Here is a 25,588-nt window from a genome sequence, read left to right on the forward strand (position 1 = left end):
GTTTTATAGGCATTCGAGGAAAATTTCTGCTTCACAGAATTGTTGATGCAGTTCTCTTCTACAATGGAGAGTTGTTGGAAGCACCTCAGGAAAAAATATTTTGAGATTACACTCGTGTATAAGCATTATTTTTGAATACATTATGAAGTGTCCAAACTCAGTAAAAATTACCCTCTCGTGAATATATAATCAACTCGTTCATTAAGAACAAAGTAGATCTTCCCAAAGCTCCATCAGACTTTCCATACAATGGCGTCTCAATTAAGAACCTTTTTTATTTCTACATTATCTTCTATTAAATATTTAACTGATAACTGGGGCTAGTTCTTGCCCAGATAAAACTGTGCTGAAAAGACCTGGATATCTTAAGTTGGTTGGAGATGTGAGAAGATTCCATTAGTAAATATTAACATTGTGCATCAATTGTATATTAATGGCGAGTTTAATGTGTTTCAACCACACAAAAGCACCTTTCTCGAAAAGGGATGGCGGAACCATATTAGGGTGTTTTCTGGCAGACTTGGGTCTTGAACAACCTGCCTTAAAAGCCTGGTGTGGAATCACCCCATCCACACTGCATCCAAGACCATTCCTGCTGTAACAAGAACTTTAGTTCCCCCCCTCCCCCACCCACAGTATTTGATAAACTCGAAGATAAATATTATAAATATGTAGCTCTAAGCACACTTGAAGGTGTGAGGCTATTCATGTTAATAATCACATGATAAAACCATAATCTGTCTGCAAGCATAGGAAGATGCATCAGTGCTTGGCAACTCCACCCCTTTGAAGTGAAATAAACCATGAGAGTTTATTAAGGTGACTGTTATACATTGCTGTTGCCACTTTGTATGACTTGTCAGTCAGTAAGCATAAGTTAGTTAAGTTGGGGTCAACATCTTTGAGAGGATTCAGCTGTAAAATGTTACTACATCGAGGTGGGAAATAGCACACATAACAGTCACCATCTTCTTTCCTTTCCTCCTCCTCCCCAAGTGTGTCACTAGTTTTAAATGATTACTTAGAAAACTGGAAAAACCTTGGTCCTTCACATGTTGTGCCCCTACCACCGAAGTCTGTTTCATAGCTCAACCGGATATCCTGTCAGAAAAGGCAATTTTTCAAACTCAAGTACACTTGACTGGTAGCTGGCGAGACTGCACTGGTAGCTAATTTCAGTAAGGAAAGCAGTGAAACCAATACCAGCATATGGCCCAAATTCTCACTCTGAGACAAAGCAAGTTGCATTCACATGAACAAATAGCTGCAGTTTGGCAAGGACAGGGATAAAAACAAAAAGATTCAAAATAGCAAGGGAAAGTGGAAAAAAAGCCCATTACACTTAACTTTCTTAAAACAATTTCAGCAAAAGAATAGGTCAGGAACCTACTTAAGCTATTATCATTAATAACCAAATGCACACGGGAAGTCCGATTAAAATGCACACAAAGTAGATCGCTGCAGGGACATACATTGCCGAGTTGATTGATTGATTGGAAAGCGTGCTGAGTTTCCATACGATGTACACATTTTGAAGAGGTACTGCATTCAAAAAGTTCAGTTTGGGAAAGCTCTTTTTTGTCAACGGGCCTTGATTGTTGAAATCCAGCTGAAATATATCAGCCACTTGCGTGCAATATTGCTGTAATGAGAACGCCATATGATCGAGCTCCTCTCCAATAAAAAAAGGATTGCCAAAATAATGTTCTTTACAGCAATCTGATTTTTTTTTTAATATCTCAATCGCAAATACTGATCACATTATTCAAGTACTCATGCTGGTTAAAGAGGAAATTAATGCAATAGTAAGAAAGGACATTAGCTTGGATGATGTGGAATCAGTATGGGTGGAGCTACGGAATACCAAGGGACAGAAAATGCTAGTGGGAGTTGTGTGCAGACCACCAAACAGTAGTAGTGAGGTTGGGGACAGCATCAAAGAAGAAATTAGGGATGCGTGCAATACAGGTACAGCAGTTATCATGGGTGACTTTAATCTACATATTGATTGGGTTCACCAAACTGGTAGCAGTGCGGTAGAGGAGGATTTCCTGGAGTGTATTAGGGATGGTTTTCTAGACCAATATGTCGAGGAAGCAACTAGGGAGCTGGCCATCCTAGACTGGGTAATGAGAAAGGACTAATTAGCAATCTTGTTGTGCGAGGCCCCTTGGGGAAGAGTGAGCATAACATGGTAGAATTCTTTATTAAGATGGAGAGTGACACAGTTAATTCAGAAACTAGGGTCCCTGAACTTAAGGAAAGGTAACTTCGATGGTTTGAGGCGTGAATTGGCTAGAATAGACTGGCAAATGATACTTAAAGGGTTGACGGTGGATAGGCAATGGCAAACATTTAAAGATTACATGGATGAACTTCAGCAATTATACATCCCTGTCTGGAGTAAAAATAAAACGGGGAACGTGGGTCAACTGTGGCTAACAAGGGAAATTAAGGATAGTGTTCGATCCAAGGAAGAGGCATATAAATTGGCCAGAAAAAGCAGCAAACCTGAGGACTGGGAGAAATTTAGAATTCAGCAGAGGAGGACAAAAGGTTTAATTAAGAGGGGGAAAATAGAGTATGAGAGGAAGCTTGCCGGGAACATAAAAACTGACTGCAAAAGCTTCTATAGATATGTGAAGAGAAAAAGATCAGTGAAGACAAATGTAGGTCCCTTGCAGTCAGATTCAGGTGAATTTATAATGGGAAACAAAGAAATGGCAGACCAATTGAACAAATACTTTGGTTTTGTCTTCACGAAGGAAGGCACAAATAACCTTCCGGAAATACTAGGGGAACGAGTGTCTAGTGAGAAGGAGGAACAGAAGGATATCCTTATTAGGCGGGAAATTGTGTTAGGAAAATTGATGGGATTGAAGGCCGATTAAATCCCCGGGGGCCGGATAGTCTGCATCCCAGAGTACTTAAGGAAGTGGCCCTAGAAATAGTGGATGCATTGGTGATCATTTTCCAACAGTCTATCGACTCTGGATCAATTTCTATGGACTGGAGGGTAGCTAATGTAACACCACTTTTTAAAAAGGGAGGGAGAGAGAAAGCAGGTAATTATAGACCGGTTAGCCTGACATCAGTAGTGGGGAAAATGTTGGAATCAATTAAAGGAGGATGAAATAGCAGTGCATTTGGAAAGCAGTGACAGGATCAGTCCAAGTCAACATGGATTTATGAAGGGGAAATCATGCTTGACAAATCTTCCGGAATTTTTTGAGGATGTAACTAGCAGAGTGGACAAGGGAGAACCAGTGGATGTGGTGTATTTGGACTTTCAAAAGGCTTTTTGACAATGTCCCACACAAGAGATTGGTGTGCAAAATCAAAGCACATGGTATTAGGGGTAATATACTGACGTGGATAGAGAACTGGTTGGCAGACAGGAAGCAGAGAGTCGGGATAAACGTGTCCTTTTCAGAATGGCAGGAAGTGACTAGTGGAGTGCCGCAGGGCTCAGTGCTGGGACCCCAGCTCTTTACAATATACAGCAATGATTTAGATGAAGGAATTGAGTGTGGTATCTCCAAGTTTGCAGATGACACTAAACTGGGTGGCGGTGTGAGCTGTGAGGGGGACGCTAAGAAGCTGCAGGGTGACTTGGACAGGCTAGGTGAGTGGGCAAATGCATGACAGATGCAGTATAATGTGGATAAATGTGAGGTTATCCACTTTGGGGGCAAAAACACGAAGACAGAATATTATCTGAATGGTGGCAGATTAGGAAAAGGGAAGGTGCAACGAAAGCTGGGTGTCATGGTTCATCAGTCATTGAAAGTTGACATACAGGTACAGCAGGCGGTGAAGAAGGCAAATGGTATGTTGGCCTTCATAGCTAGGGGTTTTGAGGATAGGAGCAGGGAGGTCTTACTGCAGTTGTACAGGGCCTTGGTGAGGCCTCACTTGGAATATTGTCTTCAGTTTTGGTCTCCTAATCTGAGGAAGGACGTTCTTGGTATTGAGGGAGTGCAGCGAAGGTTCACCAGACTGATTCCCGGAATGGCTGGACTGACATATGAGGAGAGACTGGATCAACTGGGCCTTTATACATTGGAGTTTAGAAGGATGAGAGGGGATCTCATAAAAACATACAAGATTCTGACGGGACTGGACAGGTTAGATGCGGGTAGATTGTTCGCGATGTTGGGCAAGTCCAGGACCATGGGACACAGTCTTAGGATAAGGGGTAGGCCATTTAGGACTGAAATGAGGAGAAACTTCTTCACTCGGAGAGTTGTTAACCTGTGGAATTCCCTGCCGCAGAGAGTTGTTGATGCCAGTTCATTGGATATATTCAAGAGGGAGTTAGATATGGCCCTTATGGCTAAGGGGATCAAGGGGTATGGAGAGAAAGCAGGAAAGGGGTACTGAGGGAACGATCAGCCATGATTTTATTGAATGGTGGTGCAGGCTCGAAGGCCGAATGGCCTACTCCTGCACCTATTTTCTGTGTTTCGGTATTATCAGCTGATACAATTATTTCTGCAGACATTCCAACAATGGTTCATTCTGGAAGCTATTTCTTGAACAGCCAATATTGATAAAAAATTACTCAAGCAACAGGCAAGCGAATCCAACCCAATCTAACTACTCAACAGAGCATACAATTAACAAAAAACTAACTTCAAAATATGGCAAGTGTCTATTAAAATAAAAGGTGGTTTACTTTGACGAATCTCCATGCATAATTGCATATCCTCAGTTACTCCCACAGTTATGTGATCATGTATTGCAGCACTAAAACCCACCATAAAAAGACCTGCATTTATTAAACCTGAAGTTAAGATTATGGATAATGTGGAAACACTATTTTTTTTTAAAAACAGCCAGAATATCACATGTTGCTCCTTAGAGTAGACACCCTCTTAAAGAGAAGACCCTATCCTCTCCAAAAAACTAGTGGCAATGATCGTTAACTTCCTGTGCAAATGCCAGGTACTCAAAGCTTGTGCGCAATTAAAAGAAAATGACAACTTGAAGCCCAAAGTTCATCTCCATGATGAATGATCAAGTTAGTTCGCGAGGCTACCTACCAGAAAGAACGACCTCAATCAAGTCTCCTTCGTGAATTTCTTCCGCTGATATCAGTCTCTGTAGGATGTTCTCAGAATTGAGGTCATGGCGAAAGAGTAAGATCTTGTCATACATTCCAAAAAAGCCACATTCTGGGAACTAAAATAAAAACAGATTAGAAATTTACAGACGCCAAATTCTACTAATCTCATAAACAATTTCTCTTCAATATGTCTCAATGGTTAAATGACAGAAGTTTTCTCCAAAAAAAAGTCCAAACATGATGGATGACCTGGTTTGTGCAGCTGTCGCAACAATCTTTTGAAAGTGGTTTTCTTCAAATAAAAAATTTACATGACAATATAGTTCGATGTATACATGCATCAATGTACATCTGGTAATACATCACAATATATTAACAATGTCATTTAAGTGTAAAGAGACAAATGTTGAGCTTTTTGAAAGATTTTTCTAAGTATTTGTGTGTTTCTTCACCATAAAATCACAATCCAATTCTTAGTGATCATACGACCATACACAAACTGTCCCTAATTTTGCACTAACTGACAAATCTTACTCAGAGAGGCCGAGGATGGCTTGTGCGGTCAACAAATAAAAATCCCACCGGTGCGGACTACGGCTCAAATCCTCTGTTTACTACTGGGCAATTTTTCTTTAAAATAAAAGAGATGAAATTAACTAAAACTTCTTTCCTCAAGTAACATATGATCTACTGCCACTGAGTGAAAGAAATGTTAAGAAAAATAATGAATTTCCAAATGGCAAAGAGAGCATAGTTTTCAATTAAATTGAGACATCCTGAGGTGCTGTATAAGCGCACGTTTTTCTTTATAAATTTTTACATGCTAAATGTTACATATCATTTACTGATAAAGCAACAAGTGTTTATATAGCATGTTAACCACAGTAAACATTCCAAGGAGGATGGACCAGAGTTGGCCAATATGATAATTAGAGGAAGTGACCAAAGGAAGGATTGTCTTGAGGTTGAAGGAACCTCTAAAGTTGGAAGGTAGCAGGGGGATTTTGGGAGGGAGTTCCAGTGCGTAGTACAGATGGCAGAAAGGTCTTCCACTAATGGGGAGGTTGGAAATATACACAAAGCCAGAGTTAGTTCAGAGCTTTGAACTAGGATGTAGAGCTGGAGGAGATTTCAGAGCAAGGATGGGATGAACCCAGTGATATTTGTAAATGAGTATGAAGATTTCAAATTCAATATGTTGGACAGATTTCAGTGAGGGCAGGGATCAGAGGTGAGCAAGACTTGTGATATTGGATGCAGACACGAGTTTATACAGGTGGAATCGCAGGAGGTTGAAGATGTTGGGCTGGGAGGTGAAGGCAGCAAGAATAAGGGGTCCAGTGGCACGTTGGGGTTAGCCAAGTGTAGAGAGGCGGAAAGACACAGGCTTGGTTTTGGACAGAATATAGGATTGAAGCTTAGCTCACGGTCAGATCAAACAGGACATCAAGACTGCGCACCGTCCTGCTGGATTCAACCTCAACAGGCAACAAGGGGAAGAGCTGGAATTGGGGGCTAAAGTGTGGAGTTTTTGGCAAGATACAAAAAGGATGCCTTCACCCTTGCCAATTTTAAGTTGGAGAAAGTTTTGTTTCACCCACAACTAGATGTTAAAAAGAAAGAAAAAGAAAGTCTTAGATTTATATCGCACCTTTCATGACCACCGGATGTCTCAAAACACTTTACAGCCAATTAAGTACTTTTTGGAGAGTAGTCATTGTTGTAATGTGAGAAATGCAGCAGACAATTTACGCAAGCAAGCTCCCACAAACAGCAATGTGATAATGACCAGGTAATCTGTTTTTGTTATGTTGATTGAGGGATAAATATTGGCCAGGACACCGGGGATAACTCCCCTGCTCTTCTTTGAAATAGTGCCATGGGATCTTTTACATGCGTCTGAGAGAGCAGACGGGGCCTCGGTTTAACATCCAATCCGAAAGACGGCACCTCCAACATAGAAACATAGAAAATAGGTGCAGTAGTAGGCCATTCGGCCCTTCTAGCCTGCACCGCCATTCAATGAGTTCATGGCTGAACATGCAACTTCAGTACCCCATTCCTGCTTTCTCACCATACCCCTTGATTCCCCTAGTAGTAAGGACTTCATCTAACTCCTTTTTGAATATATTTAGTGAATTGGCCTCAACAACTTTCTGTGGTAGAGAATTCCACAGGTTCACCACTCTCTGGGTGAAGAAATTCCTCCTCACCTCGGTCCTAAATGGCTTCCCCCTTATCCTTAGACTGTGTCCCCTGGTTCTGGACTTCCCCAACATTATGAACATTCTTCCTGCATCTAACCTGTCTAACCCCGTCAGAATTTTAAACGTTTCTATGAGGTCCCCTCTCATTCTTCTGAACTCCAGTGAATACAAGCCCAGTTGATCCAGTCTTTCTTGATAGGTCAATCCCGCCATCCCGGGAATCAGTCTGGTGAACCTTCGCTGCACTCCCTCAATAGCAAGAATGTCCTTCCTCAGGTTAGGAGACCAAAACTGTACACAATACTCCAGGTGTGGCCTCACCAAGGCCCTGTACAATTGTAGCAACACCTCCCTGCCCCTGTACTCAAATCCCCTCGCTATGAAGGCCAACATGCCATTTGCTTTCTTAACCGCTTGCTGCACCTGCATGCCAACCTTCAATGACTGATGTACCATGACACCCAGGTCTCTTTGCACCTCCCCTTTTCCTAATCTGTCACCATTCAGATAATAGTCTGTCTCTGTTTTTACCACCCAAGTGGATAACCTCACATTTATCACATTATACTTCATCTGCCATGCATTTTCCCACTCACCTAACCTATCCAAGTCGCTCTGCAGCCTCATAGCATCCTCCTCGCAGCTCACACTGCCACCCAACTTAGTGTCATCCGCAAATTTGGAGATACTACATTTAATCCCCTCATCTAAATCATTAATGTACAGTGTAAACAGCTGGGGCCCCAGCACAGAACCTTGCGGTACCCCACTAGTCACTGCCTGCCATTCTGAAAAGTACCCATTTACTCCTACTCTTTGCTTCCTGTCTGACAACCAGTTCTCAATCCATGTCAGCACACTACCCCCAATCCCATGTGCTTTAACTTTGCACATTAATCTCTTGTGTGGGACCTTGTCGAAAGCCTTCTGAAAGTCCAAATATACCACATCAACTGGTTCTCCCTTGTCCACTCTACTGGAAACATCCTCAAAAAATTCCAGAAGATTTGTCAAGCATGATTTCCCTTTCACAAATCCATGCTGACTTGGACCTATCATATTACCTCTTTCCAAATGCACTGCTATGACATCCTTAATAATTGATTCCATCATTTTACCCACTACCGATGTCAGGCTGACCGGTCTATAATTCCCTGTTTTCTCTCGCCCTCCTTTTTTAAAAAGTGGGGTTACATTGGCTACCCTCCACTCCATAGGAACTGATCCAGAGTCAATGGAATGTTGGAAAATGACTGTCAATGCATCCACTATTTCCAAGGCCACCTCCTTAAGTACTCTGGGATGCAGTCCATCAGGCTCTGGGGATTTATCGGCCTTCAATCCCATCAATTTCCCCAACAGTGCAGCACTCCCTCAGCATTCACTGGAGTGTCAGCCTAGATTTGTTTGTGCTCAAGTCCCTGGAGTGGGACTTGAGCACAACCTTCTGACTCAGTGTCAAGTGTGCTACCCACTGAGCCATAGCTGACACTGTTGAATGAAGAGACAGGGTGGTGGTGGTGGGAGGGGAGGAAGAGGTAGAACTGCTCATCATCAGCTTACATTTGGAAGCTAATCCCATGCCTCTGGGTAAGCTGTCAAGGGGTAGCACATGGAATAGGAGGGAGCCAAGATTGAAATCTTGATAACTTAACATGTTACCAGTTTCCCTGCATACATGTAAAATATTACTTGTACAGCAAATCCTGTTGTACCCAGACCCTGAGCTAAGGTTTCTCACCTTTCAATAAGGCTCTCTGACATATCATTATCTCAATATAAATCTCTATTTTCAGACTTGACTCATTAATAGAGAACCCTGTTTCCAATGTGCTCGCTTAGATTGCTGCCTCTTTTTGCACGTCTATTTCTGATGAAGATGCTGTAGACAGAATGTGACAAAATCAAGTCAACTATCATCAGCAACCCATTAAATCACATTTATTTCACACTCAATTAGTTTTACTATCGTGCCATACTGATTCTATATTCTCCAGGCAGCTATTGCTATTCGATTAAATTCCTGGGTTGAGAAGGGGTGGCGGGGAGGTATTGTCCTATAAGGAGAGATTGATTAGACTAGGCCCATATTCTCTGGAGTTTAGAAGAATGAGAGGTGATCCAATTGAAACATACAAAATTCTTACAGGGCTTGAAAGGGTAGATGCAGGGAGGATGTTTCCCCTGGCTGGGGAGTCTAGAACCAGTGCTCACAGTCTCAGAATAAGGGTTCGGCCATTTAAGACTGAGATGAGGAGAAACTTCTTCACTCAGAGGGTGGGGAATCTTTGGAATTCTCTACCCTAGAGGGCTGTGGAGGCTCAGTTGTTGAGTATATTCAAGACAGAGATCAATAGATTTTTGAATATTAAGGGATTATGGGATAGTGCAGGAAAGTTGAGTTGAGGTAGATGATCAGCCATGATCTTACTGAATGGCGGAGCAGGTTCAAGAAGCCAAATGGCCTACTCCTGCTCCTAATTCTTATGTTCTTATTCTTATGAAAGGATTTTCTTGTGCAGCATTCAATTTAATGGCAGCAGCATACGGTGCTTGGTTCCAGCCCTTGACGAGAGGCTGTACGTGGCATGCTGTAAACTTGCTACTTCTTCAGTGGTGATGTTTAAATTGCGTGTGGAATAAATTAGAATACCTTAACCCTTTGGGGATTGCAGTAGCATTGCTGCACCACATCCAAAAAAAGAAGTTCTGAATTGATTGCTTTCATTATACATCAAGATAGCTTCCATGTGCTCCAGAGTTTGTTCTCCTTGTGATTTGTTTTTGTGAAATATAACTTGAATAGATGAATAAATTTTTTCATTTCAAAAATCGCACTGTACCACCCCAAAACGAATCCCAGATGCCATGGTAATGCTGGCTGAAAATTTACAGTGATTAAGAAGCAAACTTTTGTTGGGAAAAAGTATTATGCACAAAGAAGTGGTGCATTTATTGGCTTTATAAACCATCATTAAGTGTTAAAAAAAAGCAACTACATCAAGAGCCCGATTTTAAATTGCTGTTCAGTTGATTTAATGCAATTACAAAAAAGTTCCAACACTCATTTACAATCAGCATCCAGTGACATACAAAGAGGGCCAACTACCTTTGCAGCTTCCAATAAATATAAAACTTTACTTTTGAAATGTTCAACAATGGCAGGTGACAGATCTTGCTTAACAAAGCTATGAGAGTTTGTGGAGGACAAAATAGAATTAGCTGGCAAGGGGAAACGCAGTAGGTTTTTCATCATTAGACTTTAGCAAAGCTTTTGACATATGTTGCAGATGACCTCACAAGGTAGAAAGGCATGGAATAGTAGGGAAGATTTTGAGTCAGGTGTAAAAGGTAGTTGTAAGAGAGGTGACTAGCAGGGTAATAGAAAGATTTCCATGTATATAGCACCTTTCATGACTTCAGGATGTCCCAAAGCACTTTACAGCCAATGAAGTACTTTTGAAGTGTAGTTACTGTTGCAATGCAGGAAACACAGCAGCCAATTTGCACACAGCAAGCTCCAACAAACAGCAATGTGATAATGATCAGATATTCGGTATTTGTGATGTTGATTGAGGAATAAGTATTGGCCAGGATAACTCTCGTGTTCTTCTTCCAAATAGTGCCATGGGATCTTTTCGACTCAGCTGGAGCCTCAGTTTAACGTCTCATCCGAAAGACAGCACCTCCGACAGTGCAGCACTCCCTCAGTACTGCACCGGAGTGTCAGCCTAAATTTTTGTGCTCATGTCCCTGGAGTGAGACTTAAACCGACAACCATTTGACTCAGCGACGAGAGTGCTACCAACTGAGCCAAGGCTGACACTAATACAGGTATCAGTCCTGTTTCGATGTGCAGTAACATTTGGAGGAAGAGACGATAACCAGCTCTCCCAAATTTATGACTGATACCAGAGTGGGAGGGATTGTAAAGAGTAGGGAAGAGACAGACCAGTTGAAAAAGGATTTGTGCAGGTTTGGCGACTGAGCCAAAAAGTGGGGGATTCCACCTAATGAAGAGAAATGCAAAATCACAAAGCTGTGGATGACACACAAACAGTACAAACTGAATGGGAATAGTCTATAGAAAATGATATAGAAGAGGAATAAAAATTTCAATAGAAAACACCCTTAAACCACCAGCACCACGTACTGCAGAGGTGGAAAAAGACACGCACGATCTTAGGTTATACGGCTCGACTCCAGCTCATCACAATTCGAGCTCCATGACTCGCACAATGAGCCCACCAACCTTCTGTCTCCTGTAGTTCATTTATTTTCCTATTTTTTAAAAATTAGATTTTTACTGATATTGAGAAGTTGACAAATACTGTTCTGTTCAACACATACCAGACCAAGTTTTCTTTACCTCAGTGTTCATTTATCTTAGGATGCATCTCAAGCTACTCCCTTCCCTATTACTGGCCCCAAGTTTCCACATGATTTGCTCCAGCAACTGGTGTAGAACGGAGTACCTTAGAAATCGGAATTCTCATCATTTAGTTTGCTCCAGTTCTAGTCAGTTAGAACAGTTTCACTTTGGAACAGAGTTTTTTTTTCCAAAAGGAGGCGTGTCCGGCCACTTACGCCTGTTTTCAAAGTTTCGTCAGTGAAAACTTACTCCAAACTAACTTAGAATGGAGTAAGTGAAGATTTTTGTACGCTGGGAAAAACCTTGTCTACACTTTAGAAAATCAGGCGTAGGTTACAAATCAGGCGTAGGAAATGGGGGCGGGGGGGGGGGGGGGGTGTTTAAAGGGAAGTTTACAAACATTAAACACTTCAGTTTTACGAATAAAAAGCCATCATCAATAATAAATGATAAATACATCAATAAATCAACCAATAAATCAAAAAAAAATTTATAAGAAATAATTGTTTTTTTTTTAAATCAATAAATAAAACATTTTCTACTTACTGACTGCAGCACCAGGAGCCCTCCAACAGCGTGCTGGGATGCCCCCCCCCCCCCCCCCAGTGTGTCTCTGTCAGTGTCTCTATCTCTCTGTCTGTCTGTGTGTGTCTCTCATTCTCTGTCTGTCAGTGTCTGTGTTTCTGACAGTGAGGGGAGGGGGATAGAGGGAGAGAGGGGGGAGCGGAGAGAGGGATGGGGGAGGAGGGGGAGGGGGGAGAAGGAAATTGGGGGGGGAAGAGATTGGGGGGGGAAGAGATTGGGGGGGAAAGAGATTGGGGTGAAAGAGATTGGGGGGGAAAGAGATTGGGGGGGGGAAGAGATTGGGGGGGGGAAGAGATTGGGGGGGGGAAGAGATTGGGGGGGAAAGAGATTGGGGGGGGAAGAGATTGGGGGGGGAAGAGATTGGGGGGGGAAGAGATTGGGGGGGGAAGAGATTGGGGGGGGAAGAGATTGGGGGGGGAAGAGATTGGGGGGGGGAAGAGATTGGGGGGGGAAGAGATTGGGGGGGGAAGAGATTGGGGGGGGAAGAGATTGGGGGGGGAAGAGATTGGGGGGGGAAGAGATTGGGGGGGGAAGAGATTGGGGGGGGAAGAGATTGGGGGGGGAAGAGATTGGGGGGGAAGAGATTGGGGGGGGGGAAGAGATTGGGGTGGGGAAGAGATTGGGGGGAAGAGATTGGGGGGAAAGAGATTGGGGGGGAAAGAGATTGGGGGGGAAGAGATTGGGGGTGAAAGAGATTGGGGGGAAAGGGATTGGGGGGGAAAGGGATTGGGGGGGAAAGAGATTGGGGGGGGAAGAGATTGGGGGGGGAAGAGATGGGGGGGGAAGAGATTGGGGGGGAGAGATTGGGGGGGGAATAGAGATGAGGGGGAAATAGAGATTGGGGGGGGGGAAAGGAGATTGGGGGGAGGAAAGGAGATGGGGGGGGAGGAAAGGAGATGGGGGGGAGGAAAGCAGATGGGGGGGGAGGAAAGGAGATGGGGGGGAAGGAAAGGAGATGGGGGGGAGGTAAGGAGATGGGGGGGAGGTAAGGAGATGGGGGGGAAAGGAGATGGGGGGGGAAAGGAGATGGGGGGGGAAAGGAGATGGGGGGGGAAAGGAGATGGGGGGAAAGGAGATGGGGGGGGGGGGGAAAGGAGATGGGGGGGAGGGAGGCTGAACGGGCCGGGCCCGAGACTTCGGGCTGGGCCCGTCCCCAGCACCAGATTTACAGGTAGGTGGCATTGGGTCGGGTCGGGGGGAGCGCGGGTCGGGGGAAGGGAGGGAGAGAGAGGTCAGGTCGGGGTGAGGGAGGGGTCAGGTTGGATCCAGTCCGGGGGGGTGGGGGGGGGGGTAGCGGGAGTCGGGTCGGGTCGGGTCGGGAGGGGGAAGCGGGAGTCGGGTCCGGAGGTGGGGGTGGGGGGAAGCGGGAGTCGGGTCGGGTCCAGGGGCGGGGGAAGCGGGAGTCGGGAGGAAGCAGGAGCTGACCGTGGGAGGAGCCTTATTCACGCAGCCCCAGTGAGGCCATTCGGCCAGGGCTAGGGGCTGCGTGCTTCGGGCCCCTCCCACACAGTTTCGCGCCTGGAGCTACTGCACTTGCGCGCCCACTGTAGCGCGCATGTGCAGAGGTCCCGGCATTGTTTTCAGCGCAGGGACCTAGCTCCGCCCCCTACAGCACCTGCTGCGCTGCGCCGAGGGCCAGAGGACCTGCAGGGAGGTGGAGAATACGGAGGTTTTTTTTAGGCGCCGTTTGTGGCGTGAAAAACGGGCGTCCAGGTCGGGACTGCGCCTTTCTAGGCGCGGCTCGAAACTTGGGCCCACTGTGTGGTTTTAAATCCAAACATCCCCATTTAACTTTAAAAGAAACAATACTTCAGCTTCTCCTAACAAGTTGCCTTTTCCCATACCAAGTGCTTTATGCCTCTTTCTGCCCACTTGATTGTATACCGCCTCTTCTAGTCAAGCAATTTCCATCACCCTATTGTATTAACGTTATTCATTTTCATAAGCTTGTTGTTTTGCCAACATCAACAACTTGTATTTATATAGCGCCTTTAATGTAGTGAAACATCCCAAGGCGCAGCACAAGAGTACTATGAGATTAAAAATTTGACACCGAACCGCATAAGGAGGTGACCAAAAGCTTGGTCAAAGAGGTACATTTTAAGGAGCTTCTTGAAGGAGGAAAGAGAAGTAGAGAGGAGGAGAGGTTTAGGCAGGGAGTTCCAGAGCTTGGGGCCTTGGCAATAGAAGTCACAGCCAAGGGTTGAGCGATTATAATCAGGAATGTTCAAGAGGGCAGACATCTCGGGGGGTTGTGGGCTGGAGGAGATCACAGAGATGGGAAGGGCAAGGCCACGGAGGGATTTGAAAGTAAGGATGAGAATTTTGAAACTGAGGCGTTGCTTAACCGGAAGCCAATGTAGGTCAGCGAGCACAGAGGTGATGGGTGAACGAGATTTCGTGCAATTTAGGACACAGGCAGCTGAGTTTTCGATCACCTCGAGCTTAAGTAGGGTAGAATGTGAGGCTAGCCAGGAATGCTTGGAATAGTCATGTCTAGAGGTAACAAAGGCATGGATGAGGTCTTCAGCAGCGGATGAGCTGAGGCAAGGGCTGAGATGGGCGATGTTACGGGGGTGGAAATAGGCGGTCTGAATTATGTTGTGGAAATGTGGCAGCAAGCTCATTTCAGAGCCAAATATGACACCAAGGTTGCGAACAGGTCTGGTTCAGCCACAGACAGAAGTTGAGGAGAGGGATAGAGTCAGTGGCTAGGGAACGGAGTTTGTGGCGGGGACCGTAAACAATGGCTTCGGTCTTCCCAATATTCAATTGAAGAAAATTTCTGCTCATCCAGAACTGGATGTCTGACAAGCAGTCTGACAATTTAGAGACTGTGAAGGGGTCGAGAGAAGTGGTAGTGACGTAGAGCTGGGTGTTGTCAGCGTACATGTGGAAACGGATGCTGTGTTTTGTGGATGATGTCGCCAAGGGGCAACATGTAGATGAGAAATAGGAGGGGGCCAAGGATAGATCCTTGGGGGACACCAGAGGTAACGTTGCAGGAGTGGGAAGAGAAGCCATTGCAGGTGATTCTCTGGCTACGAATAGATAGATAAGAATGGAACCAGGCAAGAGCAGCCCCAACCAACTGGACGATGGAGAGGCGTTGGAGGAGGATAGAGTGGTCAACCGTGTCAAAGGCTGCAGACAAGTCAAGAAGGATGAGGAGGGATAGTTTGCCTTTGTCACAGTCACAAAGGATGTCATTTGTAACTTTGATGAGAGCCGTTTTGGTACTGTGACAGGCGCAGAAACTGGATTGGAGTGATTCAAACATGGAATTGCAGGAAAGATGGGCATGGATTTGGGAGGCAACGACATGTTCAAGGACTTTGGAGAGGAAAGGAAGGTTGGAGATGGGGCGGTAGTTTGTAAGGACGGATGGGTCAAGGTTTTTTTGAGAAGGGTGATGACGGAAGATTTGAGGGAGAGGGGACCATACTTGAGGAGAGAGAACCTTTAACAATGTCAGCTAACATGAGAGCCAGTAAAGGAAGTTGGGTGGTCAGCAGTTTGGTGGGAATCGGGTCAAGGGAGCAGGAAGTGGGTCTCATGGACAGGATGAGCTCAGAAAGCTCATGAGGGGAGATCAGAGAGAAACTGGAGAAAGATGTGAGGTCCGGGCTAGGGCAGGGGGCTTCTTCAAGAGGAAGTCTGGCATGGTGGACTAGGGGAAGGAAGGGAACAGGCTGAGGCGGCCGAATAGATGGTCTCAATCTTAGAGACAAAAAAGTCCATGAACTCCTCACACATCAGTAATTGTCCATTCCAGAGGACCCCATAGTACAATTTGAAGGATCAAACCTTCCTCGCAAACAGTGGACAACCATCAACCGCCTCAGAACCGGTCATGGTAGCTCCTGCCACCTTCTCCAGAGATGGAAGATTAAAGTATCCCCATCATGCGACTACAAGATATCCACGTTGTTACACCGGAAGCTTTGGCCTGGATATCCAACTTGGATATTGACACTTGATTTGCTTTGCTACTGCCATATAAAAGAAGATGATTGTCCATTCAGCTACTTAAAGTACAAAAGCAAAATATTGCAGAAATTGGAAATCAGACATAAAAACATAAAATGCTGGAAATATTTTCATCAGAACTGATGAAAGGTCATCGAGCTGAAACGTTAATTCTTTCTCTCTCCACAAATGCCACCTGACGTGCTGAGTGTTTCCACCATTTTCGTTTTTTATTTCAGCTACATTAAGTTAGTCACTGAACAGTAACTTCACTGAAAAGATTCAAAAGATGATCTAATGGAATACTGGTTTCAATTCTCCTATCTTCTTCCTTATGTTCCTTCCCCTTCCCATAGATCCCCGAGAACTGAACACTCTATGCTTCATCCTATATATGGCATGATTCCTTCAACCCAGAGCCAGCCAAGTGTCAGGCAAAATCTATGCAAAATCTTGAGTTGAGAGAGTCTCAGACAGGAGACTGATGTCAAACCTATTACCAACTCTTGTACATGTTCCCATTTCTTGGCTGGCATTTATCATGCGATTCCAGCTGCATCATGTTTTTAGGGGCGAGGACATGAAATGCATCACTTTTTCAAACTAATTGCTCCACAAAGGCATCAGTTCTGATCCCAGATATTGATGTCGTGCTGACTGTACTTATAAGCACTGATGAAATTGGTCCTCAGCTAAGGCATATTCTTTTACAGTCTTCCAAAATCTGATCTTGCATTCTTGTTTCTTCAAAAAAAAATTATTTATTCATTCATGAGACGCAAATGTCGCTGGCAAGACCAGCATTTATTGTATCCCTAGTTGCCCTTGAGAAGCTTTCTTGAACCGCTGCAGTCCGTGTGGCGAAGGTAGGGAGTTCCAGGATTTTGACCCAGCGGCGATGAAGGAAAGGTGACATATTTCCGTATCAGGGTGGTGTGCCACTTGGAGGTGGTGGTGTTCCCATGTGCCTGCTGCCCTTGTCCTTTTAGGTGGTAGAGGTCACGGGTTTCAGAGGTGCTATCAAAGAAATCATGGCGAAATGCTGCAGTGCAACTTGTAGATGGTACACACTGCAGCCACGCTGTGCCGGTGGTGGAGGGAGTGAACGTTTAAGGCACTGGATGGGGTGCAGATCAAGTGGAGAGTATTCCATCACACTCCTGACTTGTGCCGTGTAGGTGGTGAAAAGGCTTTGAGGTGATAGGAGGTGAGTCACTCGCTGCAGAATACCCAGCCTTTAACCTGCTCTTGTAGCCACAGTATTTATGTGGCTAGTCCAGTTAAGTTTCTGACCAATGGTGACCACCCCAAGTATGTTGATGGTGGGGGATTTGATGATGCTACTGCCCTAGAATGTCAAGGGGACGTGGCGAGACTCTTCCTTGTTGGAGATGGTCATTGCCTGTCACTTGTGTGCATGAATGTTATCCAGGCCTTGCTGCACTTGGCATGGACTACTTCATTATCTTTGTTGGTATTGTAGGAACACTTACTCACTTACTTAATACCCTGACAAGACTATTTAACAAGGGCACCAGATGCATCCTTCACTCCTTCACCTTAACACATTGTCAAGGAAGCCTTTATCACGAGGAGTTAACGATGCCTTACATCACATCACTAAACTGACTTACATCAACCTGTTCGGATTACAAGAGCATTTACACTGCCAATCTTCCATCAGGCCCTACGGAAGCTACTGAATGAATGAATTAAATCTTTTTTTTCAGAAATGGGAGCAATACTGAATCTTGAATTGATTGAGCCAAGGAAATGAAATGGCTCCTCCTTTCCTCGGAGCATCTCAGCAAAACGGCAGACTCCCTTTCCAACGTCAGCACTGCAAGATGGACCTTTCGTTTCAAAATCAGAAACTGAAACAAATAACTCCGTCAGTTAAATGATGCTGGCACCAACTCCCATTCGCCTCCCAAACTGATGCCCCAGCTTCAACAGGCGTTCAAGCAAAAGGTCGAATTTCATTGGCCTCCTAAGGACGAAGCCCCGATTCCCACTGTCCTCCTGACTCCCTCAGCAATTTCTATGGTTAACTACTCTGCTGGCAACTCTTGATTCCAACTCCCAGATCTAAACACTCATGCCTTCCCAACTCCTGTGAAAATCCTTGTGGATGAACAAGACTGTGAATAATTGATAATCAACAGACAGACTTCATGCTATAACTGGTCCGACCTTTATACAAATCCATTTCAGCATAAATCGGAGAAAAGCTGACAAACATCCTGCTAGTTAAGATAATTTTAAAAACACCAAGAAGCCCAAGTTTTTCAGGATATGATAAGCATGAATACAAAGTCACTTCCTATTCCGCAGGGGTACGAGGGCTTCCCTGCTTATCACTGCAAAATAGGATTCGACAAACAATTCTGACCTTCAGGATCAAGCGATCTGCAGCTGTTGCCATAGGAGCTTTCCAAACAATCTCTCTTTAAAAATAATCAATCATTTACAATACAGTGTGCTACAGGAAGACCCGCATCATACAGCTCTGCGCGCTGTCACAACAGATGTGGCGTATGCATGGGACATGAATTCTACGCCCTCAAAAACTTTAAAGATTTCTTGAAAAAAGGCTCTGTTTCTCGCTTTAATTGCAGAGTAGTGCACGTTAATCTGTTACTTTGATTTTGTTTTTTAAAAAAATGGGTGGGGTGGTTTCCCTGGCCCACATCCCATAAAAAAAGTAAAACAACAAACTGGTGTACATTTAGCATTTTAAATTTCAAAAAGTGTAATGAAGTCACGGCAATCAGAATGAGTTGCATCTAATGAGGAAATGACTGGAATCTAACAACAGAGATAGGCTGACCGAGTATTTGAGCTGATCAAAAAGAGTCAATATAGATTTGTGATGGGTAAGTCGTGTCTGACTAATCGAGTTGAATTTTTTGAGGTCACCAATGACAACAACAACTTGCAGTTATATAGCACCTTTACTGTTGACAAACATCCCAAGGTGCCTCAACAGCGCAATCAGAGACAAAAATTGACTCCGAGCCAAAGAAGGCGCTACGGCAGGACAGGTGACCAAAAGCTTGGTCAAAGTGGTAGGTTTTAATGTCTTAAAGGTAGGTTTAGGGAGGGAATTCCAAAACAGAGGGCATAGACAGCTGAAGGCACAATGATGGGGAGAAAGAAGTGGGGGTGTACAAGAGGCCGGAGTTGGAGGAATGCAGAGTTTGTGGAGGGCTGTCGGCCTGGAAGAGGATACACAGGTAGGGAGGGGCGAGGCTATGGAAGGATCTGCATTAAGGATGAGAATTTTAAAATTGAGGTGCTGGTAGATCGGGAGCGAATGTTGGTCAACAAGCTCAGGGGTGATGGCTGAGTGGGACTTGGTGCAGGGTTAGGATACAGGCACCAGTGTTTTGGATGAGCTCAAGTTTATGGAGGGTGGATGATGGGAGGCCAGCCATGAGAGTATTGGAATAGTCGAGTTTTCAGGTCGCAAAAGCATCGATGAGAGTTTCGGTAACAAATGGGCTAAGGCAGGGGCGGAGACAGGCCATGTTATAGAGGTGGAAGTAGGCAGTCTTTGTTCTGGAGAAGATATGGGGTCAGAAGCTCAGATTCAAATAGGATAGCGAGGTTGCGAACAGTCTGCTTTAGCCTGAGACACTGGCCAAGGAGGGGGGTGAAATCGGTGGTGAGGGAACGGAGTTTGTGGCGGGTCCTGAAGATAATGGCTTTGGTCTTCCTAATATTTAATTTGTAAGAAAATGTGGCTCATCCAGGACTGGATGTTGAACAAGCAGTCTGACAACAAGATCATCTAATTGGATGGTGGAACAGGCTCGAGGGGCTCCTGTTCCTCCATCCTGCTTGTCCCAAAATTATGAATACACACAGTTAAGTACATACTTGCTCCACATTGATCTTTGCTTCAAGTCAAAGGTTTTATCAACATGTAGGTCATGTTTTTCAACTCAGAAAAGGTTTCTTCCTCCTGGGGTTTTTTTTTCCCTGCCTGCAACATTCCTCAGCTGAGCTCCCAGATTCTCTTTTCGGCAAATGGCTGTTAGGAGAGCAAGAACAGTCCAATGGCATGCCTTCCACTTTTTCCTTCTTGTACGGGAGCAAGCAAATGGCCAATGCTTTGCAACCACACATGATGGCACTGCCAAACCAACACACTAACAACCTATGGCACAGCACACTGGAAACCCATCGTAGAGTCACCGTGTCACACCACATACAATTTTATTTTAGAAAGACAAAGCTGCACTTATTTGCGACAAATGTATGTTTTTACTCTATTTAGGCCATTATTTTGTAGGATTGTCACAAACTGCATCCAAGTCACTTGAATCCTAAATAGCTCCACCTTGGTATTTTGCGCAAGAAGCTGCATTTCAGGAATGAAAAAAAGGTACACCAAAACAAAATAGATGTCACAGAAGTGCAGACATACAGCCTATGTATTTTTTGACAAACATAGAAAAATAGGTGCAGGAGTAGGCCATTCGGCCCTTCGAGCCTGCACCACCATTCAATAAGATCATGGCTGATCATTCACCTCTGTACACCTTTCCTGCTTTCTCTCCATACCCCTTGATCCCTTTAGCCATAAGGGCCACATCTAACTCCCTCTTGAATATATCTAACGAATTAGCATCAAAACTCTGTGGTAGAGAATTCCACAGGTTCACAAAGTCTTCTTTCGAGACTAAATACGACTGAATTTTCTCCCCCCTCAATTTTCCCCCCTTGTGGGCAACTTTTTTTGGAGGGGGGGATGATTAGCTGGTTTGAAGAGTTTATTATTCTTCCATTTCTTTTGTATCTCCTTGAACTAGATTCAACCCTTGGGCTGGTAGAAAACTTCCTTCAGGGCATCATCCAATGTAGTTCTGAAACTGGACACTAGGAGGTGCACAAGCTTCCATCTCCAATTTCTCTTCCTCTTGGGAATAAAGCAACTGGCCTCTGCTCTGCATCCTCTCAGGATAGCTCAACTGAGATCACATACTCAATAGAAGCTTGGAGCCTGAAACTCAAATCCTACTATTCCCTAAACAGCACAGTGCTTCCACTACCACCCTACAGAAGCATAGAAAGTACAGTCAAAACATGTGGGAAAAAATAAAATGCAGGGCTATAGCTTGAAAGATCATTTAATCAGCATTTCGTACTGTCTATCTAATTATAATACAATATACTGGTTCAGAACTATTTAAAATTATATCAATGTGCACTTTCAAAAATGGTTTGACATAGGGATTATGTAGATAGATACTCAATGCCTCTAAATCAGAATCCATTAGGGACCCATTTTGCTGTGTCACTGTACTAACCAGTATAAAATACATATTTTAGAAAGGCACAAAGCTGCATCTATTTTTGCAGCAAATACCAGGTTTTATTGCTTAATGGAGTTGTCATTTGAAGCACTTGTCACAAACTGCAAAGTAATTAATTTTGTTCCAAACAGCATTCCATCAGTATTTTTTTTTGATGTGTCGACAACTAATATTGAGGTGTTTCCTGATCAATCATCTAAATCTTGTCCGGAAAATATTAATGTACATAAATTGCAGAAAGCTATAACACTAAATGAGCAATATCTATTGATGTCTCGTAATTGGGAACACAGCAAGGAATAAACTCTTCAAACATTCTGTACCTGTTTTACAGATACAGACAACTTTCGATTATCCGGGTCCCTTGGGGATTGAGCTATGCCGGGTAAACAATTTCTCCGTTAGAGCGAGTTGACATTATAAAGTTAAAACTGTGCAATCAACTACAAACAGTAACAAGGCAGTGTAAGGGGTGTTTTGAAGGGGGTCAGCTTTCCCTTCTGACCTTATATGAGCGGTTCCGAATCGCTCCCACACCCTTGGTTCTAGACACTGGAATTATTAAGGCACTGTGACAGATTTGGACAGACAATCAGTTCCAAGGTAGGAAGCAGGTATGGCTTTATTGTGTTTAAAAATAAGTAAAAGGCACACCTTTAATAACACACGCAGACCAATACACACTGAAGGGTACAACACATTGAATAAAATGTTAAATTACAGCCTATGGGGAAAAGAATATAGCTTAAACTCTAAATGGGGTAGAGAGGAGAATGCAGATACATTTACACAAGTTATCCCAGTCAACCCCCGCCCACCCCGCCCCCCCCGCCCCCAATTCCCCTAACTAACTAAGTTATAGCTCTGAGGGTTCAGGGGCTATGCTCACCAATCCCTTTAGACAGTTGCCGGTGAATCACGGTCTCGGGGTTTGCTGCACTTGGCCTTCTAGGCGAGCCGCACCCCGGACGGAGGAGAGGACTTCGGACTGCGTAGTTTTCGGTTGGGGTGCGTCCGTTGATGCGCTAAGTTGTGTTTTGGATGTATGGGGTAAGTACCCACTTTCTTTGGTTAGGAATAGTTTTAGTTAGTCCCTTTTGGTAATTTCTCCCCCGTTGGGTCGTTCAGAAGTAGATTGTAGAGTGGTTGTCAATTTGGTTGCCGACAACCTTCCATTTCATGGGCCTCGTGCTCGGTCAGCTCCTGATGAGTTCTGGTAGTTTCCTTCACTATTCCATTTCTTCACTGTAGAGGAAGCAGGCTGCTTGTGTCTGTGTCTGTGTTCCAGTCTGTGCGAGTTCCAGTCTGTGTTCTGCTACTTTTTCCTTGTAAAACTGGGAGATAGATATATCCCAAAAAAAGGCTCCGTTATCTCCCATCAAATCTCTTGGGCTCTGTTTAAACTGTTCTGTCCATTGATTTTCAAATGTCTCCTTTGTCAGCAGTAACTCGATTAGGGTGTGAGAATATGCCATCACTGGTTTTGCATTGTTTTAGGATTGTCCAGTTTCTTGACTATGATTTCCATTGTGCTTGATTGGGTAATTCGATTATCTCTTAGAGGGTGAATAGCCTGGGATCCTTAATGCACAAATTTGCTTCAGAGGTTGGCCCCACCTCCTGTATTTGGTAACTCTTTTACGCAGCCAAAATGTTGTAGAATCTTAAAATTGATATGCTCCTTCCCATAGATGTTTAGGGGATCTCAAGCTTCTGTAATTTAGGTCCATTTTGAATTCCCTTTCCTATGAGTCCAAACACTGGGGGGGGGGGGTCTCCATGAATGCATCCCCTTTTATCCCCCGCAGGTTTCGTCTGCCCCTTTAAACTCATTTTAAAAGCCCAGAAAGGGATTCTTCTCCAGTTAAGTATGGATGCAGGTGGCCTCGAGGAGATTATTGTCTAGCTCCGGGGTTCCGGAGCCGCTGCCTTCCCGGGCCAAAAGGACTCCGACGTCAGCGGCGGCCGCGAGAGGCAGCAGCTGCAGAAGCGCACAAAAACACGGAATTTTAAACCATTACAACAGTTTCCCATTGCATCCGCGTGCGGATAATCGAGAGTTGCCTGTATTTCAAATTTCCATTTTTTAAACCAACGGAAGGAAAACACCTTGAATTATCAATACAAGCTTTGAAGTTCAACCTTACATTAAAGGCGCTTTATAAATGCAAGCTGTTGTTGTTATGCCCAAACTGCCATCAGATTACCAATGATGTGCAAATATACAACACCACTTAACCAGAAATAAAATTATGGTTAAATTGCAACGCTGTACATTTATATATTTTGAAAACATGAGTAATAGAGCACCTGTGTTATACATAAAGTGCAGTTCATTAGATTTTGGTGTAATTTAAGTTGCATATGATTTAGCAAAACAATTTTATATTGTTATGTATGTAAACCTGTGATTACCGTGTCTAACCACGCTTATCCCTTGGGGTCGGAGGCATCACAGGCTGGAGAGGCACTCTGAGATCTGTAATAAAAGACTACGGTCACACATACTTTGAGCTTGCAGTATCTAGTCTGATTCTTTATCCAAGACATAACAACTGGTGACGAGATACAGATAACGAACCCCAACGCAACAATGCAAAGAACTGTGGGCAACCTGGAGAAATTTTCGGAGGGAGATGATTGGTAAACCGTGGAGCGACTTGACCAATACTTCGTGGCCAATGAGCGAGAAGGAGAAGCGACGCTGCCAAACAAAGAGCGATCCTCCTCACCGTCTGCAGGGCATCAACGTATGGCCGCATGAAAAACCTGCTCGCTCCAGCAAAACTCACAGACAAGTCGTACGATGAGTTGTGCACACTGGTCCGGGAGCATCTAAACCCGAAGGAAAGCGTTCTGATGGCGAGGTATCGGTTCTACACGTACAAGAGATCTGAAGGCCGAGAAGTGGCCAGCTCCGTCGCTGAGCTAAGGCGCCTTGCAGTACATTGCGAATTTGAAGAACACTTGGAGCATATGCTCAGGGACGACTTTGTACTTGGCATTGGCCATGAGGTAATACTTCGCAAACCTTTGACTGTAGAGACCCCAACCTTGAGTAAAGCCGTAGCGATAGCCCAGGCGTTTATCTCCACCATTGACACTATCAAGCAAATTTCCCAGCACACTCGTGCTGCTGCAAGTACGTATACAAAGGAACTGATTCCCTTAATTGGCAGTGCTACCATAAAGGTCTCCTACGATTGAGCGGTGCACGGTTTACCACTTTGGGTGGTATCGGGTGATGGCCCCATGCTATTTGGCAGGAGCTGGCTGTGAAAGATATGCTGGAACTGGGACGACGTCCGAGCACTTTCGTCCGTCGACGACACCTCATGTGCCCAGATCCTAAGCAAGTTCCCTTCGCTGTTCAAACCAGGCATCGGGAAGTTCCAAGGAACAAAAGTGCAGATCCATTTGATTCCGGGGACGTGACCCATCCATCACAAGGCAAGAGCAGTACCTTACATGACGAGAGAAAAAGTGTGGAGATCGAGCTGGACAGGCTGCAACGAGAGGACATCATTTCGTCAATAGAATTCAATGAGTGGCCAGTCCGATTGTTCCAATCCTCAAGGGAGGCGGCACCGTCAGAATCTGTGGTGATTACAAAGTATCAAATGTTTCTCACTGCAGGATCAATACGCGCTACCAAAGGCAGATGACCTATTTGCAATGCTGGCAGGAGGGAAAATGTTCACGAAGCTGGACTTGACCCCGGCCTACGTGACGCAGGAGCTGGAGGAATCTTCGAAAGGCTTCACCTGCAGCAACATGCAAAAAGGGCTTTTCGTTTACAACAGATGCCCGTTTGGGATTTGATTGGACGCGGCGATATTCCAGAGGAACATGGAAAGGTTGCTGAAGTCGGTCCCGCACACCGTGGTCTTCCAGGACGACATCTTGGTTACAGATTGGGACACCGTCGAGCACCTGCAGAACCTGGAAGAGGTTCTTAGTCGGCTTAATCGTGTGGGGCTCAGGCTAAAACGCTTGAAGTGCGTTTTCCTGGTGCCTGAAGTGGAGTTCCTGGGGAGAAGAATCGCAGCGGATGGCATCAGGCCCA

General features: G+C 44.6%; 1 protein-coding gene across 2 annotated transcripts in view; it reads right to left on the bottom strand.

Annotated features, from left to right (window-relative positions):
* The window catches only part of prkd3 (protein kinase D3), a 488,274-nt gene that overhangs the window by 247,453 nt on the left and 215,233 nt on the right, over positions 1 to 25,588 (bottom strand). For both annotated transcript variants that reach the window (XM_070889279.1, XM_070889278.1), the window contains one exon: positions 5,046 to 5,184. In XM_070889279.1, coding sequence (XP_070745380.1) covers positions 5,046 to 5,184 — 139 coding nt within the window. The remainder of the gene's footprint in view (positions 1 to 5,045; positions 5,185 to 25,588) is intronic.

The sequence above is a fragment of the Pristiophorus japonicus genome, chromosome 9 (genome assembly GCF_044704955.1).
Source record: "Pristiophorus japonicus isolate sPriJap1 chromosome 9, sPriJap1.hap1, whole genome shotgun sequence".
Classification (NCBI taxonomy): Eukaryota; Metazoa; Chordata; class Chondrichthyes; family Pristiophoridae; genus Pristiophorus; species Pristiophorus japonicus.